This window comes from Dipodomys ordii, unplaced genomic scaffold (genome assembly GCF_000151885.1).
Source record: "Dipodomys ordii isolate 6190 unplaced genomic scaffold, Dord_2.0 Scaffold24, whole genome shotgun sequence".
NCBI lineage: Eukaryota > Metazoa > Chordata > Mammalia > Rodentia > Heteromyidae > Dipodomys > Dipodomys ordii.
The window spans coordinates 1,056,735-1,073,325 of NW_012267240.1; the positions used below are offsets into that span (position 1 = coordinate 1,056,735).

At 53.8% G+C, this 16,591-nt stretch overlaps 1 protein-coding gene across 1 annotated transcript in view; it reads left to right on the top strand.

Annotated features, from left to right (window-relative positions):
- Window positions 1-16,591, top strand: part of Pcnxl2 (pecanex-like 2 (Drosophila)) — a 96,778-nt gene that overhangs the window by 53,037 nt on the left and 27,150 nt on the right. Inside the window, exons 22-26 of the mRNA XM_013014568.1 lie at window positions 473-650; window positions 5,396-5,504; window positions 9,035-9,164; window positions 13,096-13,154; window positions 16,123-16,338. Coding sequence (XP_012870022.1) covers window positions 473-650; window positions 5,396-5,504; window positions 9,035-9,164; window positions 13,096-13,154; window positions 16,123-16,338 — 692 coding nt within the window. The remainder of the gene's footprint in view (window positions 1-472; window positions 651-5,395; window positions 5,505-9,034; window positions 9,165-13,095; window positions 13,155-16,122; window positions 16,339-16,591) is intronic.

A 16,591-nucleotide genomic window follows, 5' to 3' on the forward strand; every position in this document is an offset into this window, starting at 1 on the left:
TGGAGCCAGGCCAGGTCCTGAGGTCGGCCTCATGTCACGGCCTCTCCTCAGCCGGCGCATCCTGAGGCAGAGCGGGAGCAAGCAGAGTTCCAGGCACAATGCAGACCCCAGGTCAGGTGGAGGTGGACGGACTGCCAACGTTAGGGCTTTCTGGTGATAAGACTGGCGGCTTTGTATCTGGAAATTGCTCCGTGCCATACTTTAATAAATGCCTTGTGCGCAGCCTCAGGGTCACAGCTCGATCGCCACCTCTGACATTCAAATCCCCTCTCTTTGCAGCTCTGAAGGATAGAATCAATTATTGTCAATCACACTGCTCCCACCGGAGCCCTTCTCCAGGCCTTCTCCTTACGCATCCTAGAATAAGACGCCGCCTCTGATGAGAGTCTATTGCAGAGGCAGAGGCTGAGCATGCTGTGGTGAGTCACCGGCCTCTGCACCCCCATGACCTCCCTCCCTTCCTCCCCAACAGCTGGGACATTTTCCTGATGATCATCGCCGGCATGAAACTGCTGCGAACTTCCTTCTGCAACCCGGTCCACCAGTTCATCAACCTGAGCTTCACCGCCATCTTCTTCCACTTTGACTACAAAGACACTTCCGAGGGCTTCTTGTTGGATTTCTTCATGGTGTCCATTTTATTCAGCAAGGCAAGTTCAGTGGTCATTTTCTTCATTTTCTAACACGAGAAAGAGGCATTTCTCATCCCCTGTGTTAACGGTTGAAATGGATTCTTTATTTAAAACGCATAAGAGGAAATGTGAGCAGGCTGCACGTATATGTTACAGTCAGGATGCTCTCCACTGAAGACTGGCAGGCAGATTTATGTAGTCCCTCTTTTATTTTGCCTTGAGGTGACATCTGTGGCCTGGCACTTGGCAGCTGTGCTCCTTGGGTGGTTTCATTTCCTTAGTTCATCTCAAGCTAAAGTTCATCTGTTTGAAAGTAGGCCATGAGCCCTTCCAGCTACGAGTCACTCAGACAAACAAGTAGAGACGGCACCTGGGCCTGAGACAGAGAGGGCATGTGGCCGTCACTCCCTTCTGGGGTGCACTCTGACCACACAGCCTAGGTTTGTAGATGGGAAGGGGGGAACGTGGACGACTTCCGGTGAGTCTGCTCTGTGGTGGCTCCTTCTTCCTCCTTGTTTGCCCCTCAGATTATGTCCTTGTGGCATCACTGGGTTCTCGCCCAAGCCTGACCTGATCAACACGTGGCCCTCAAGCCATGATTTGACATTTTAGGTCTGCCCTCCTCCCCCGTTTCATTTTTTTCACTTCTTCCTGAATTATGTTCACCAATTTTTGTCCATACTTCTCCTCCACCTTCATTGGCTTTCTCTTTGATTTTTTGGGTCACAAAATGAGAAGTCTGTTAAAGCACCATCACAGACAGTAGGTCCTCTCTCTTCCTCTGGACAAGAAAGGATTTCTCAGACCCTGGCCTGATCACCAGCCCACACTATTTTCCTGTGGGTCTGGGTGTCTTGGTTCTGAGTGATCTGTCTCACTTCCTACCTATTCAACTCTCCAGCTTCACTGTGCGCCGATTCCTCTTCCCTCCCATAGTGAGAGTAGGATTGCACACGCCCACTCTCCTCTGACAAGCATTATGAATCCCACCACGGTGAACCCAGTCCTTCTGGAACCTCAGTTTGCTGTGAAATGGAAAACAACAATGCCTATCCCTCCCCAGTATGGAGAGAGCTAACTGATATGACTGTAAGTAAATATGAAAGTGGCATGCCACAGCAGAGGGCATTCCGGGCCTGCCCGGCCCCGAGAGGCTCAGGCAGGAGACACCATCCAAGGGAAGTCAGCCTGGCGCTCTTCCCACACCTTCCTCCCTTGGCCCTGTCATCTCTCCTCCAAGCTCTTCTTTTCCCCTAAGTAGAACAGTGACACGCTGGCCACATCCCACTGTGTCTTGGGTGGCGGAGGCCCAGGAGGGTGTGTGCTTGGGGATGCTGTTTATCAGGAGGGTGTGTGGAGTGGGTGTTGTTTGTAACTGGACCATAGGTGGCATTAGCCTTCTCACTCGTTCCCTTGTCCCGTGGGCTGTGGGAAGCCAGCCTTCCTGGACAATCTCAGCACCTGGAAGAGGATGCAAAAGTATGGCCTGAAAACCTCCCTCCCTCCGACAACTTTGCCGCATGTTAGAACACGTTCGGAACCACATTCTGCAGGCCATTCGTTCAACACAGAGCCCTGCCTTTGCCATTTAGCAAATTAAAATTAATGGAGAGGGTGTTTGATGAATAATTGCACGGGACCGTGTTCTGGGGGCTGTGGTTCAAGTTCAGGCGCTGGGAACATTTCCAAATGGCATTTCCCTGTATTCTGTGAGAGCAGATGGGCAGTCTTGAGTATGAGTTATACAAAAAGCACAGCCACTCTTTTCTTATTGTTAAGGAATACATGCTTTTAGGAAGGTATTTGTCCAAAATACCTTGTCCAAAAGAGCAAGTGCTCACTTGGTGAGCGTACCTTGGTGGGGCTGTGCCGGGGAGGCACAGGGAAGGGAAGACAGCAAACCCACCCATCTGGCTCTTCCCAGAACAGGGCACCGTTCTGGGGTCCGGTTTCCTTCCACTCACTTCCTGTCACAGAGTGGGCTTATCCATTGTCGGTCCTTTCCAGCCCCCTGGGCCCTCCAGCCGGGCTGGCCCACAGCGGGCTCTACACCCAGGGAGGACCGGCTGTCCTCACCGTCACCCAGACCTCCACCCGCACTCTCCGTGCAAGGCTGCATGGAGAAGTGGGGCAGGAACCAGAGATATGTGAAGAGTTGACCCCAGGGCCTTGAGCAGCAGAGGCCAGCCCCTCCTTCCCTCCCTCCCTCTGTCCCTCCCTCCATCCCTCCCTCTCTTCAGTTGTTGGTGCTAGGGTTTGAACCCAAGCCTTGCGCTTGCTAGGCAGGTACTCTACCACTTGAATCACAGTCCCCAGGTCTCTTCACTGTGGTTCTATTTTCAGACAGGGTCTTGTGCTTTTGCCCAGATCAGCCTTAGACAATGATCTTCCTGTTTCTACCTCCTAAGTAGCTGGGATTTCAGGCACAGGCCACCATGCCTGGCTTAGCAGAGGCTTCTTCCTAAGCCCCTGTTTTATTGTTCTCAATATTCATGAGCCAAAGGAGGCATAGAGAGACACAAGGAGGGATACCTGGGGCCGGGGCTGCAATTAGAGCACACAAGTGCTGGATCCGGGACCCCTGGACATCTGATCACTAGATGTACAATGCAAGTTGCTGTGCTAAGCAAAAATAAAAATAAAAAAAGCAATAGATTCATTTAATGACAGAGCAGTGAAGCTGGGCTAGTCGGAGCTTTGCACCTGGAGATGAGGGCTGCTGCCGGATCCCAGCACTGGCCTGACCGACGTCCCAGCTTTTGGAAGGTAGTCTCATACCAGCCGTCCTCTGCAGACCCCACAGAGCAACCTTCCACAGCCCGTGGTCCATTCTTGGGGCGTCTGAACATCACTCTTCACCGAAGCTACCCTGTCTTCTTCTTGTGCAGTTTACCTACGTGTGCTACAGGACAAGTTGTTAGTAACAAAGCCAGGACCTCTGGGCAGTGAGGAGATGGCTTCCAGGGCAGAAGTACTTGGTCTGAGGGCAGAGACGGGCAGGGTGCCGCCCCAGTGGCCTCTCAGGACCTGTCCTCCTGTCCTAGCCCAGAGGTCCTGCATAATTTCCAGGATGGCACATGCCTTCCCCAGCAGGGATGACCATGGGTGGAAAGGCAGGGACCATGGCTTGCAAAGGAAAGCTTGTCTTCTCCCAGAAGGAAGTCGGGCTGGAGTCTGGCTAGAACTCACCTCTCCATCCGCATGCATCGTCTAGAGAGTGGTACAGAGCATGGCCAATGGCTTTGCAAGAGCCTAAGGCAGGGCTTGGGCAGGTGCAGCCCAGGAGAACACTGCCTCTCTGCTGTGGAGCCCTTCCAGAAGGACCCAGAGGCGTTAGCCAAGCCCGGAGCAAACACAAAAGCTGCCCCTCTGGCAGACCAGAAGCAGACACAGTCAGCCCTCTGTGTCTAACAAAAGTGACCTAGAGTAAAGATTACAAAAATCACTCACCTCCTTTGCAGAATTCTCATTCCCCTACAGACCCCAGGAAGAGTCCACCTCTGTTCCTTCCCCACATGTCTGTGTCTAGACCTTTCCTCCACCTGCTCCTCCCTGCTTCTTTCTTACCTCTCCTGCTCCCTTAGTGCCCAACATTCTCTCTCTCTCTGTCTCTCTCTCTCTCCTTACAAGTCTTCAGCTTTCATCTAAAATCCACTGCTAGCTTGTGGCTGGAGTCCCATGGACAGACACACACACTTAGGCCCAGGGTTCTGCATGCCAGCAGCTGCCTGTGACATTGGATGGCCATTTTGTATCTGCTGTGCTTTGTAGAACTTTCTTCCTGGGTTCCTGTCTGATGGCCAACCCAGTTTGACTTCGCTACACATTCTTTTCCTGGAAGGCCAGTAATTGTGAGAACCACAGGAAAAGTAAGGGGAGGGTACCCCAGTAAGAAAACCCGGAGAGGACCCCACCAGCTTTTCTCAGAGCAGATCCCAGTTACCCCATCTCCTGTTGGCTTTTCGGTGCTGGGCCAATAAGTCTTGCCCGTTCTTCACACCATTCCTTGGTGTCCTTGTTCACCCAGCCAGTCTGGCTTGTCATGATGCCCCTCATGCAAACACTTAGAGCTCAATTGAGGATTCAGATTTCCTCTTCTTGGTGGCCATGCCTTGGTGGAGAGTGCATGTTGTTATCCGAGATGCTAGCTAGAGTGGGAGGGAGGCCGCGGTGCCCTCTCAAATTGCCCAGTGGATGGCAGGGAGGGGGGTCACGGGGGGGAGCAGCCTGGTGTGGCCAGGACCCACAGCATCTGCAAGTGGCAGGGGTGGAGCTGTGCCTCTGTGGCTCATCTGCCACTTTCCACAGCCAGGCGCTCAGTCTCCCCGGCACCCTGCACATCCACGGGCAGAGCCGGCCCCGAGCTGGCGAGTGTCACAGATCCTGCTCAGTTCAGAGTAGGCAGGTAGTTTCTGCAGCAAGAGCAGCCGAGGCGAGGCCGTGAATTCCACACGCAACGCTGAGGACCTCGTGCAAGGCCGTCCCTCTGGAAGGAAGGCCGGCAGGAGAACGGTCCAGGCACATACTCCTGTGAAAGGGGCCCCGACCCACGTGTCCGGGGGTGGACCTAGTACGTATGCCAAGGAGAGCCGCCTATGGCCCCCTATGGCAGACTTAAGGCATGAGAGGCCCGTGCTCTGCGCAGGACGAAGGAAGGTAAGGTGCACAGGCTGAAGGTGCCCACCGGCAGTGGCAGGCAGCTTCCGCACAGGCGGCAGCAGCCAGGCCGGCCTCTCCACTGAGTCTGCTCTCTTCTCTCACAGCTCGGGGACCTGCTGCACAAGCTGCGGTTCGTGCTGGCCTATGTGGCCCCCTGGCAGATGGCCTGGGGTTCCTCCTTCCATGTCTTCGCCCAGCTCTTCGCCGTCCCGCGTATCCTTTCTCTGTCTGCCCTCAGCCCGCTCAGGGAGTCATGCTGTCTGGAGGGGAACTCCTAGGGGAACCCGGCACCAAAAACATTTTAATGGGGGCACGGGGAGGCGCTTGGGTCCCCTTCGGGCCACTTTGCTTTAAAGATACCTCCTGGTCCAGGGCTCCTCTGCTCCACAGTGTGCATGCACACACACACACACACACACACACACACACACACACACACACACACGCCTTCTGTTTTTGCCAATGCTTCCTTTTTCTATGCCCAGAGCTGCAGTGCGACAGCCCGCCTCCTACATGGAAACAACATCCACAATCGGGCTGGCTTGTGCAAAGTAGTGCAGATTGATTTGCCATTATTACACATCACTGAGCTGGGCGGAGGCACGTATGTAATATTATGTTATGACATAACATAATTATTATATATACGTGTGTACATACACATTTCATCACTGTTAAAAGCACAGACCTAGAGATGAATGGAATTCCCCATATCTTTGAAGATTAAAACAATAAATTGCTGCTTAGTTTCATGATTATTGGCAAAACAAAAAAGGCTTGGTTTCCTTGAATGCTTCTATGTTTCTGCATGATAATTCATTTTAATTCATTTAAAAACCAACCTGACATGCCCTTCTGAGGTTCTCCTGACATAGCTGTTTTCTGTGCACATGTGCATTCCTGTGTACACATGAGTATGCACATGTGTGTGTATATGTGTGTATGGAAAGACAAAGATGTTAACTGAAAAATTCTTTTTTGGGGTGGGGGGTCCGGTCGTGGGGCCTGACCTCTGGACCTGGGCACTGTCTCTCAGCTTTTCAGCTTAAGACTAGCACTCTACCACTTGAGCCACAGCACTGCTTCTGGCTTTTTTCTTTTTGCTTATGTGGTGCTAAGGAATCGAACCCAGGGCCTCATGCATGCAAGGCAAGCGCTCTACTACTGAGCCACCTTCCCAGCCCTACTGTAAATATTCTTGAAGAGAGAGATTGGTAGAAAGTTTCCAGGCCTGTGAGGTTTCCTGTTCCTCTGTATTTGTACCAGTTTGTACATTGAGTAGACTTTATGGGTTTAGGAAAAGTTCTGCTCCTCAGCAAGGCTGAAGCTCAGGTCTGGGCTGCTCAGCCTCGTGGGAGCTGCTGTCTGTCAGTGTTTGTTGGACACAGCGTTGACGTAAGGTGCATTGAAGTGATTCACAGGGGACCAGACTGGGACGGGCTAGCTGTCCAGCCACGAAAACCCTGGAGAAGCACTGAGGGTTGATATGTTGCAGAGTTAAGGCCGTCTCCTCCAGGGTTGTTTGAAACCTTTCGGAAAGCAAATCAAGAGCCGCCGTGGAGGGGCGTGTTCTGGCTTGTCTGGGTCCCTGCTCCCAGACCTGCCCTGGCATTTCTGAAGTGGCTCAGGGTTATTTGGCAGAACAAACCTAGAGAAAGCATTGGCACAGGGTGAGCTCACCCGCCCCCTTTCCTCTGACTGAGGTTGCTCCTGTGGTTCTCTGCTTCCTTCAGCAAGGTCCTGGGGCTCTGGAGGGCGGCGTGTCTGTGCCTCCGTGGGCATGCGTGGCCATCCCAGCCAGAGGTTGTCTGGCTTTGTCCCCAGCCCGGCAAACAGGCCTCGAGGCTCACACCTGGCACATGCTGGCCGCTCGATGTCTGCTGTGCAAATCCAAGCAGCATCTGCACCCATCTCTGCTTGGGCTTCTCCCGTGCCCATGCACTTTTTCCTCAGAGGCTGAAGCAGGAAGGGTGCAGAATTGGTGGCCCACTTAGTAGTTCTAGAACATTCCATTGATCTCTTGCTGTGTTTCCACAACTGTGCTGTTAGTGACATCCACTCCCATGGGGCCTGGACCTGCCTTCGTGGGGGCACGGAGGCTGCCTGGGCTCCGCCTGTCCATCCCACCTCCCCACCTTGGCTTGGGTGTAAAGTATGCTGTCCATGCCACAAGCTTTCTAACACCAGCCTGGATCCCGACGCTGCCATGTTAATTATTTTATCACCCCATTAAACTAGGGCCTCCAACCCAGCACGAGAACGGAGTAATTTACTCCATTCTGGAATTGAATTGGCTTTCGGGCCCACAGGGCCCAGTGGGTAAATTGCTTTCTCCAGTGCTAGCACGTTTTCTCCCCACGTCTCTCTGTTGGTGTCTGAACTTGTAAACCCAGGGGAAAGCCGGGAATGCAGGCGCTCTACGTGTGTGGAGCCCGTGGGAGACAGCCGTCTTCAGTAATTAGACAGACGCACGTCCCACGCTGTCCCTGCCGAACGCGCATGTGCAGGGAGGCATCCTCACCACAGCCTTCCGAGCGTCTGTGACTGCTTTTCACCATTCAGTGATCAGTGCCTGTGTTCCAGCCCTTTCCCTGGGCTACGCCCCGGGCTCTCCCGGAGACAACTGCAGAGCTTCGGGTGCCCCATGTCGGGCCCATCCTGCATTCCGTGGTGATGTCTGTCCTGTGTGCCCAGGTCTGCCATGTGACTCCATCCTTGCCCACCCCTTCGCCCCCCGGCAGATGACCCACTCGGTCATCCTTCACTCCAGCCTCCCCCCACCCTCCGCCTTGCTTCACGCCACTCTCAACTCCACACACTGACCGTTACAAGTTCCAGACTCCTGTCACCTCTGAGCAACTGCCATGGTAAGATAGCAAACGTGAGGTGTTGTCTTCGGGAGTTTGTGTCCTCATTGAGGGGCAGACTGCACTGTCCAGCCCCAGACACACCTGACTGCATGTGGCTTTGTCCTGTTTGCCTGCACACTCTGCTACCTAACCCCCTTCCTCTGTGCAAGCCTCCTGGTGATGCACACGTGGGCACATGTGCACACACACATACACATGTTTATTTACAAATAGTGGGAAAATGTTATTGAAGAAACTGGTGCTGGCTTCCCAAATAATGATATTGTTATTGTTTATTTATTGTTGGTTGCAGGGCTTGAACTCAGGGTCTGGGCACTGTCCCTGAGCTCTTTTGCTCAAGGCTAGTGCTCTACCACTTTCAGCCACAGCTCCATGTAGTACATATGTTGAGTGGATAATTGGAGATAAGAGTTTCACTGGTACTTATCTGCCTGAGCTGGCTTTGAACCACAATCCTCAGATCTCAGCCTCCTGAGTGGCCAGAACTATGGGCATGAGCCACAGGCACCCAGCTGTTTTTTTTTCTAAAGTATAATTTAATTTTACTGATTTACTACTTAGTAAATGTGGCCGGCACGTGCTGGGCAAGCAGTCTCTGTGGGAGGAAATGGTCTTCGGGTCTCGGGTTTCAGGCCTTTGTGAGTCAGTGGTCTGAGGCCACAGGGGTTTGAATGAGGACTGCAGGTGTATATGGTGGGACATGCAACCTGCAAGGATGATTCTGGAAGGTCTGCATTTTCCATCTGTGCATAGAGATGGGGGGTGTCCTGCTTACAAGCACAAAATGAGGAGCAGGGGTTCTGAGGAGGGTCCCTCCGGAAGGACATTCGTGCCCATGGCGGTGACCTCTGTTTGCCTTGACTCCACCCTCAGATTCGGCCATGCTCTTCTTCCAGACGGTTGCCACGTCGATCTTCTCCACACCTCTGAGCCCGTTCCTCGGGAGTGTCATTTTCCTCACCTCCTATGTCCGGCCGGTGAAATTCTGGGAGAAAAACTACAAGTAAGAGCTACACCTGTGCCATATGCCTCCCCACAGGGGCCGGGCCTGCAGCCTCTCCATGGCAAGCTCTGGCTCTGAGTGGATCAGGCTTCAGGCAAATCCGAACTCGGGTGGACTTCCCACCTTATCAACTCCGATCCTGGCACTGAGGCTCTGGAGGAAATGTGGCCGCTGGTGAAGCCCAAGCAGGAGAAAAGACCAGGGCTCTGGGTCCTGAGGGGAGAGCTTTGCGGGCCTGGCTCTCAGAGGGTGACCAGGGCGGCATTTCCCCGTGTCCCGCCCTCTGTCTCTGCACACGGTGGAAAGCCCCCAGCTGCACGCAGGGTGTTCCCCTGCGTCCGCCACTACTTGGACGAGCTCTGAATTTCCTTCCGCCAGTGATAGGCTGCCGCCCCTTTATGGGTGGGGGCTGGCTCTGGGGATAGGTCTGGAGTGCCACCCTCACTCGGCTGCCCATCTGCCTCGCAGCTCACCAGTCCAGCCTAGGGAGGAGGGGCAGTGTCCACAGAGGGAGCTCAGGGGCATCCTACCACACCCTCAGGGAAGACTTGGGCTCAGCCTGTGTGAGGACGGCCCGGAGCCAGGCTGGCCTCTTTCTGAGCTAGTTGGGTCTGGTTGGGTCCTGGCTGTTACCCGGGAACTCTGACCCTCCCGTATGGCGCTGGCCCTTGCCATCAGCAGAGCCCTGACCGTTGGCCATGTGCTCTGTCCTGTCTCAGGGCCGATGGCTCCCAGCTTCTCCCATGAGGTGGTTATTTGAACACAGTGGGCACCGTAGACTCCCCAGAAAGTGTGCTCTTGGGCTGGGCCTGCCCTGACCACCGGGGCCATGCTCACAGTGCTCACCTGACTCCACATATCCACCCTGGGTCTGTGTAGCCAGGGCTTGGCCTTCAACTCACGATCCTCCTGCCTCAGCCTCTGGGCATGCTAGCAGTAGAGTCATCCGCCACCATTTCTGGCTGTCTGCAAGTGTTTTTAGGAGAGGTAACAATTCTGGGGCCCTGATTGTCACCCCTGAGCAGTGTGAGCTTCCTGAGGGGCAGAGAGGGGGGAGCACTGCCCCAGGAGCACCGATGCCCAGGGAACCTTTCAGGGTGGTTCGTAGTAAAGGGTAGCCATCCTTCCACTTCCCTGTAGGCCCAGAAGCCCCTTCCAACCCAGGGCAGACACCCACAGCCTGCAGAGAGCCCAGTGCTGGAGTGGGGAGGAAGGGGGGCACAGCAGAACCAGCTCCTCATGAGGCTTGTGTCCTGATCTAGAAGGCGGTGCGCACCCCCAACACCACTATCAAAGACCCCTGTTCTCCACGTCAGGCCCTGCCCGGACTCGGCCTTCTCACACTTTCTCTTTTCCTTACTCTTCTTTAAGACCATGCCTTACCATGTACCCAGGCTCATCTGGAAGCCCGCCCTGGCCTCTGGCTTATGATCCTCCTCCCTTGGTCTCCTGAATGCTGGGAAAGCAAGTGTGCACCGCTGTGATTGGCTCCACTCACTTTTTCCTCCTTCCTTCCTTCCTTCCTTTCCTTCCCTTCCCTTCTCTTCCTTCCCTCCCCCTCCCTCCCTCCCTCCCTCCCTTCCTTCCTTCCTTCCTTCCTTCCTTTCTTTCTTTCTCTTTCTCTCTTTCTCTTTCTTTCTCTTCCTTTCCTTCCTTCCTTCCTTCCTTCCTTCCTTCCTTTCTTTCTTTTTTTCCTCTTTCTCTTTCTTTTTGCTAGTTCTAGGGCTTGAACCCAGGGCCTGGGAGTTGTCTCTGAGCCTCTGTGCTCAAGGCTAGCACTGTACCACTTGAGCCACAGCACCACTTCTGGCTTTTTTGAGTAGTTTATTGGAGGTAAGAGTCTCTTGGGGACTTTTGTGCCCGGGTTGGCCTCAGCTCTCACCTGAGTGGCTTGGAGTACAGGTGTGAGCCACCGGCACCTGGCCCATGCACTTTTTCTTAGTCACAATGCCGGCGCCAGTGGTGGCTGAAGGGCTGTGATCACCATCCTCCAGCCCCGAGAGCGGCACATTCCTGGCTCCCAGGAGAGTGGCACGGCTTATCTGAGGGTATTACACATCGTGGAACGGGACCCTGCCCACTTTTCACACCTGGTCCCTACTGTGAGACCCCTTCTTGAGCTGACCCAGAGGCTGGGATGTGCCGGGCTGCACCCCATTATGCAGGGTCAGGTGGAAGAGGCAGTGAGGTGGCAGAACATGGGTGCAGCCTTCATCTTCCCACATCCACTGCTCACTACCTCCCCTCACCGCCATGGGTGCAGCCCAGCCCTGCCCCTCTTCACGCGACATTTTCTCATTTGACAGATCAGAAAAGGAAACTGAGGGCCAGCACATACAGTACCCAAGGTCTCAGAGCCAGCAACCAGCTGAGCTAGGATACTAACCCAGGTCTGGCCTTATTCCAAGCCCCGAGCACTTTCCATGAAGCCCCCAAGGCCCATCACTTCACACACAGGCATGCATGTGCAAAGCATCCTCAGGACAAGTTGTCTGGCCAGCACCCAGCCTTGCAAGAGCTCACATGGCGAGCAAACACCAGGCCCAGGTGTGCTGGGACAAGTCTCCAATCAAAGGAGGCGTGTCCCTCCATCCGCCCTCGCTGTCCTCCTGTCCCTGTCCCCTGTGCTGTCCTGCCCTTGGATAGAATGGCCGGCCATCCCCAATCGCACCCTGGGTTGGCTGTAAGAACCAACCCTACCCAGCTCCTTACCCAGCCTGCCAGATTCCCTGACCCAACGTAAGACATGGCCTTCCGCACTTGGTGTGTGTTGCTACAGGGGACCGCAGTGATACCAGGAGAGAAAATTACTGTTAAATGACTAGTCACTCCTGAACCCACCCTCGAGCGCAGTGTTTGAGGGAGGGAGTGATGGGATGGGCAGATGGTGGTGACCCAAACACCACCCCCACCCCCAGCTCTGCCCCTGCACCGGGCCGTGTTTACAGAGAGAAAGGGGCTTCTTTGGAGAGGCCTGGGAGGGGCACTGGCCGTGCCCCGGATGCAGCTGTCCACGCACAGTGACTCCGACAGGCGTACCCTGGGCATCTCCTGTGGTCTGCACCCTCACATCTGCATGCATCTCCCGAGATGGGGGTGAAATTGAATCCCCAGTCCTCTACTGAGCATCAGCTTTGACATTACACAATAGGACAGTAGAGACAGAAATCCAATTACTGAACTAATTAGCACCTGCATGTGGTAGGCAGGAAATTCACAGGAGGACAGCCCTGGGGTGGGAGCCCCCTACCCCCACCCAGAGCAGGGCAGGGGTGCGGTGCGGGGGTCATGTTCCGAGAGCCGAGACCAGGGAGCAAGTGGCTTGGCTGAATTCTTCCCATCAGAATTTAGCACCATGGTTCAGAAGAGGCTTTTGAACAGGGCTTCCAAAAGGCTTTGAATTCTCCAAGGAGGTTGGAAACTGGCTTTCCGTCCTCTGGGTCCCACTTTAAAAATCGTTTATTCTGCTGCAGAAGGTTCCATTTGTGGAAGGTCTTGAGGTGAAATTAAGATTCAGTCCGTGTGGGAGCTGAGGTGCAGGCATGGATTGCAGCCTGCTATGCATTTGTGTGGACAGCCCATGCTTCTCCTGTGCACGCAGGACCCTCCGTGTGTCCTCATCTGTGTAAATTCTGTAATTCTGCTGTCAATGTGGATTATGTTTCTAGAGAGAGGCCCTTTCTTCTCGTATTTTTGTTTTTTTAGATGGCAGTGGGGTTTGAACTCAGAGCCTTGTACTCATCCCTTCCCATCCCTTCCCTCCTCCTCTCCCCCCCCATCTCCACACCATCCTCCCTCCCCACTCTTCTCTTCCTGCAGTGTCACGTGGCCAGCCTTCACCCCAGTGCTGTCTCCTCTGCAGATCCTGCTCACACGCTTGTCGAGCCTGCAGGATCTAATCCTGACCTTTTACCTTTGTGACCCCTTCTAGAACAAGGCGCGTGGATAATTCCAACACGAGACTGGCAGTCCAGATCGAAAGGGACCCAGGTAAGAAGCTTTCTTCTACCTTCCTCCTAAGCTTCGTGTTTGTCTTCTCTTGAGGATAGACTCCAACAGGACAAGTGAGTGTGCTCATTCCTTACGGTTGTGATGGACCTGCTGGTCTTGGTGAATAGGCAAATGAGGACAAAGCCAGTCAAGGAAGATGCCAAGACTCCTGGGTAAATCTGGAAATGCATTCTTCCTTGTTGAGGACTGACAAGCTCTTGTTCACACTGAGTGACTCTGCTAGGCCATTTTACTCTGTGTGGTAAACGCCAGCACAGACTGTTAGCCCAGGGATTGGTCTTCGGAGAAGAATTCTTTGGAAAACAGCCATAGGATGTTGGTAAAGACAAGCCACTGCAGGATGTGCAATCCGGACCTCTCTAGAAAGCTCGGGCGGCCATAAGCTAGGGAAGGTTTTGCCTGCTTGAAAAAGTATTTGACTTTTTTTTTCTTTTCCATCATCGCTCTCATTTTCCATTCTTTCTCCTTCTTATCAGAGTGCAAATGTCCACTGTACTTTTAAATGAGGGGGATATTTTTAGTGACCCCACATCCTCCTTGGTACCCCAGATCTCATCTAGGAGGAATGAGATCTTGCCCATTCTGTATGCAGATGCCTAGGTGAGCCGGTGTACATTGAAAGAATACACCAGGACCCTCGGGTGCCACATTGGAGCTTGGCAGTGCCACACACTGTAGAGCGACAGCCGTCCCTTCACAGCTGTGGGGAGATGGGGCCTGCAGCGTGCCACCACCACCGACCCAGAAAAGAAGAAGTTGCAAACTTGGCAAGAAGAGTTTCTACTAAACATACACTGTTGTCACATCATTATAAAGTCAAAAATCCCCAAACCCAACCCCCTTAAGTTGGGCTCACCTGTATTTCAATTGTGTACACACAGTGAATATAAAATCAGAATTTAAGATTTGAAGATTTTGGAGACTCTGGGTTTTTTCTGGTGGACACTTGTGTCCGGGCGTGGAGGTGAGGGATGGGTGCATTTCTGTGTCTCCGTGGGACTCCATGATTAGCGGACCAGGGTGCCAGACACACGGTCAGCATCACCAGCACACTCTGCTTTCCACTGACCATAAGGACTGCCTCACAGGCCTAATCACACAGATGTGAGGTGGCTGCATTCTAAGAAGATGCTCCTTCAAAGATTTTAATTGTTTTGTTTCATTTAAATGTCAAACAACTTGAGTAGCCATGCAAGTGATGCTTCTCTCACTCAGGTCTTTCAAAGACCTGGGACCTCAGTGATCCTACATTGTGGTCTCCATGTTGGCATAGCGGCAGCCTCAGCCGGGATCGAGTGTAGGAGAGCAAGTCCCTGACATCTGACTGGTCCATGGTCATGGCCACAGGACAGAGCCCGTCGTAGTCAGGGTCAGGTGATCAGTGCACTGATTTCAGCTTGGCTTCACTGCCCAGCCAGGATGCTTATCGGCTGGCAGAATTGCTTAGAGCTTTCTGCACCTTGAACTACATGAGAGCCCGCAGGTGTTGACTGGGCTCTGGGCAGACTTCTGTCCATCTCCTCTGGTGTAGGCTGGACCTCCTGTCCATCTCATCCACTGTAGACTGGATCTCCTGTCCACCTCCTCCAGTGTAGACTAGATCTCCTGTCCACCTCCTCTGATGTAGACTGGACCTTGTGTCCACCTCTTCTGGTGTAGATTGGGCTCTGGGCAGACCTCTGTCCACCCCTCTGGTGTAGACTGGACTCTGGGTGGACTGTCAGCCTGTATCTCCCACCACCAGACTCTGTTTTCCCACGAGATGACCCAGAGGGCTACTTGAGTCTTACTTCTAGTGGTTTCTCTTGGGGGGAACTCTAAGCCTCTCTGGCTTTCCAGACATCCTTTCGTCCCCCAAAGTAAAGGTCCTGAGGTGGACTGTTGGTCCTTCTTCCACACCCAGGATGGTTTCCACACCCACGGCCTGAGGCAGGAAGCTGGTGATTCTGTCTTTCTTTAAGGAGCATACTGAGATATCCCAGTGAGGGGTGGGGTGGGGCCTGGCAGGAGGACCCAGGGAACTCGCTATCCAGCCCGGCCCTGCCCTTCCCATATCATGCTGGCCGTCCATGGGGAGCAGGGCATCCAGTCACCCATCCCCTGTGCCTTGCCACATGAACAGCACCATATCCTGCCCAGGTGCAGAACTTGAATGGCCACGGCTGGGGACACGTGTGGCCCTGTGAAGAGCAGCAGCCACTCCCCTGTATTCACTCAGGAACCAGAGGTCACAGTGCCTCTGCCCAGGATACCTGTATGGTTACACACTGGTTGCTGTCCCAAGGCCCTGTGGCTGACGGTGGGCATGCAGGCCGCAGTGCGTGTGCAGGGACCACTGCTGCCCAGCACCAGCAGCCAGCTGCACGGCCCACATTGAAGTGTGAGAGTCTAGGCTGACTTGCACCCATGGAAGGCCTCCAGGAGGAAACATTAAGCAGCAAAGTCAATACTGTCTAAGCTCACAGTTCTCAGCCAGAGAATCTGTTAGTTTGTTAATTATCACTTGCATCTAGTCAGTAGTTTAATTCATGTGTCCCAAGGGCTGTTGCACTGGAGTCCAAAGGGAAAAGGTGGTCTCAGAATGCACGAAGATGGGTGGAACAACTCTTTTGGAGTCTATGAAGTCGAACTTGCATGGAGGGAGGGTGGGGCCTTGAACTCAGGGCCTGGGCACTGAGCACAAGGCTGAGTACATAAGCTCAAGGCAGGTGCTCTATCACTTGAGCCACAGCTCCATTTCTGGCATTTTTGGTGGTTAATTGGAGATAAGAGTCTCACAGGCTTTCCAACCTGGGCTGTCCTCAAACCGCAATCCTCAGATCTCAGCCTCCTGACTAGCTAGGATTACAGGTGTGAGCCACCGGCACTTGGCCGTGAAGTCTAATTTTCCCCATAACAAGTGACAGCCTGGGACACACACTCACTGACCCTCTCCCGTCTGCCGCAGGAAATGACGACAACAACCTCAACTCCATCTTCTATGAGCACTTGACACGGACCCTCCAGGAGTCCCTCTGTGGGGACTTGCTTCTTGGCCGGTGGGGTAACTACAGCTCTGGCGATTGCTTCATTTTGGCTTCAGATGACCTCAATGCCTTCGTGCACCTGATTGAAATAGGAAATGGTCTTGTCACCTTCCAGCTCCGAGGGCTGGAATTCCGAGGTAGGAGCATCTCCACTGTAGGCGTTGTGGGGGAGGGATGGCTGAGCCAGGGATGGCCAGATGCCCCGGGGCAGGGGAGAGGCTGAATGAGACGGAGAGCTGGCCACCTTGCCCTCCATTCAAGTGTTCTGATGTGCAGAAGCCGGTACAGCGGGGGAACAGCTACTCCATCACACCCAAGCCTGGGGGCTGGCTGATCCAAACGTGGCTTAGTCCCTCCAGCAAAACCCAGGACCAACCTAGCTCTGTTGGG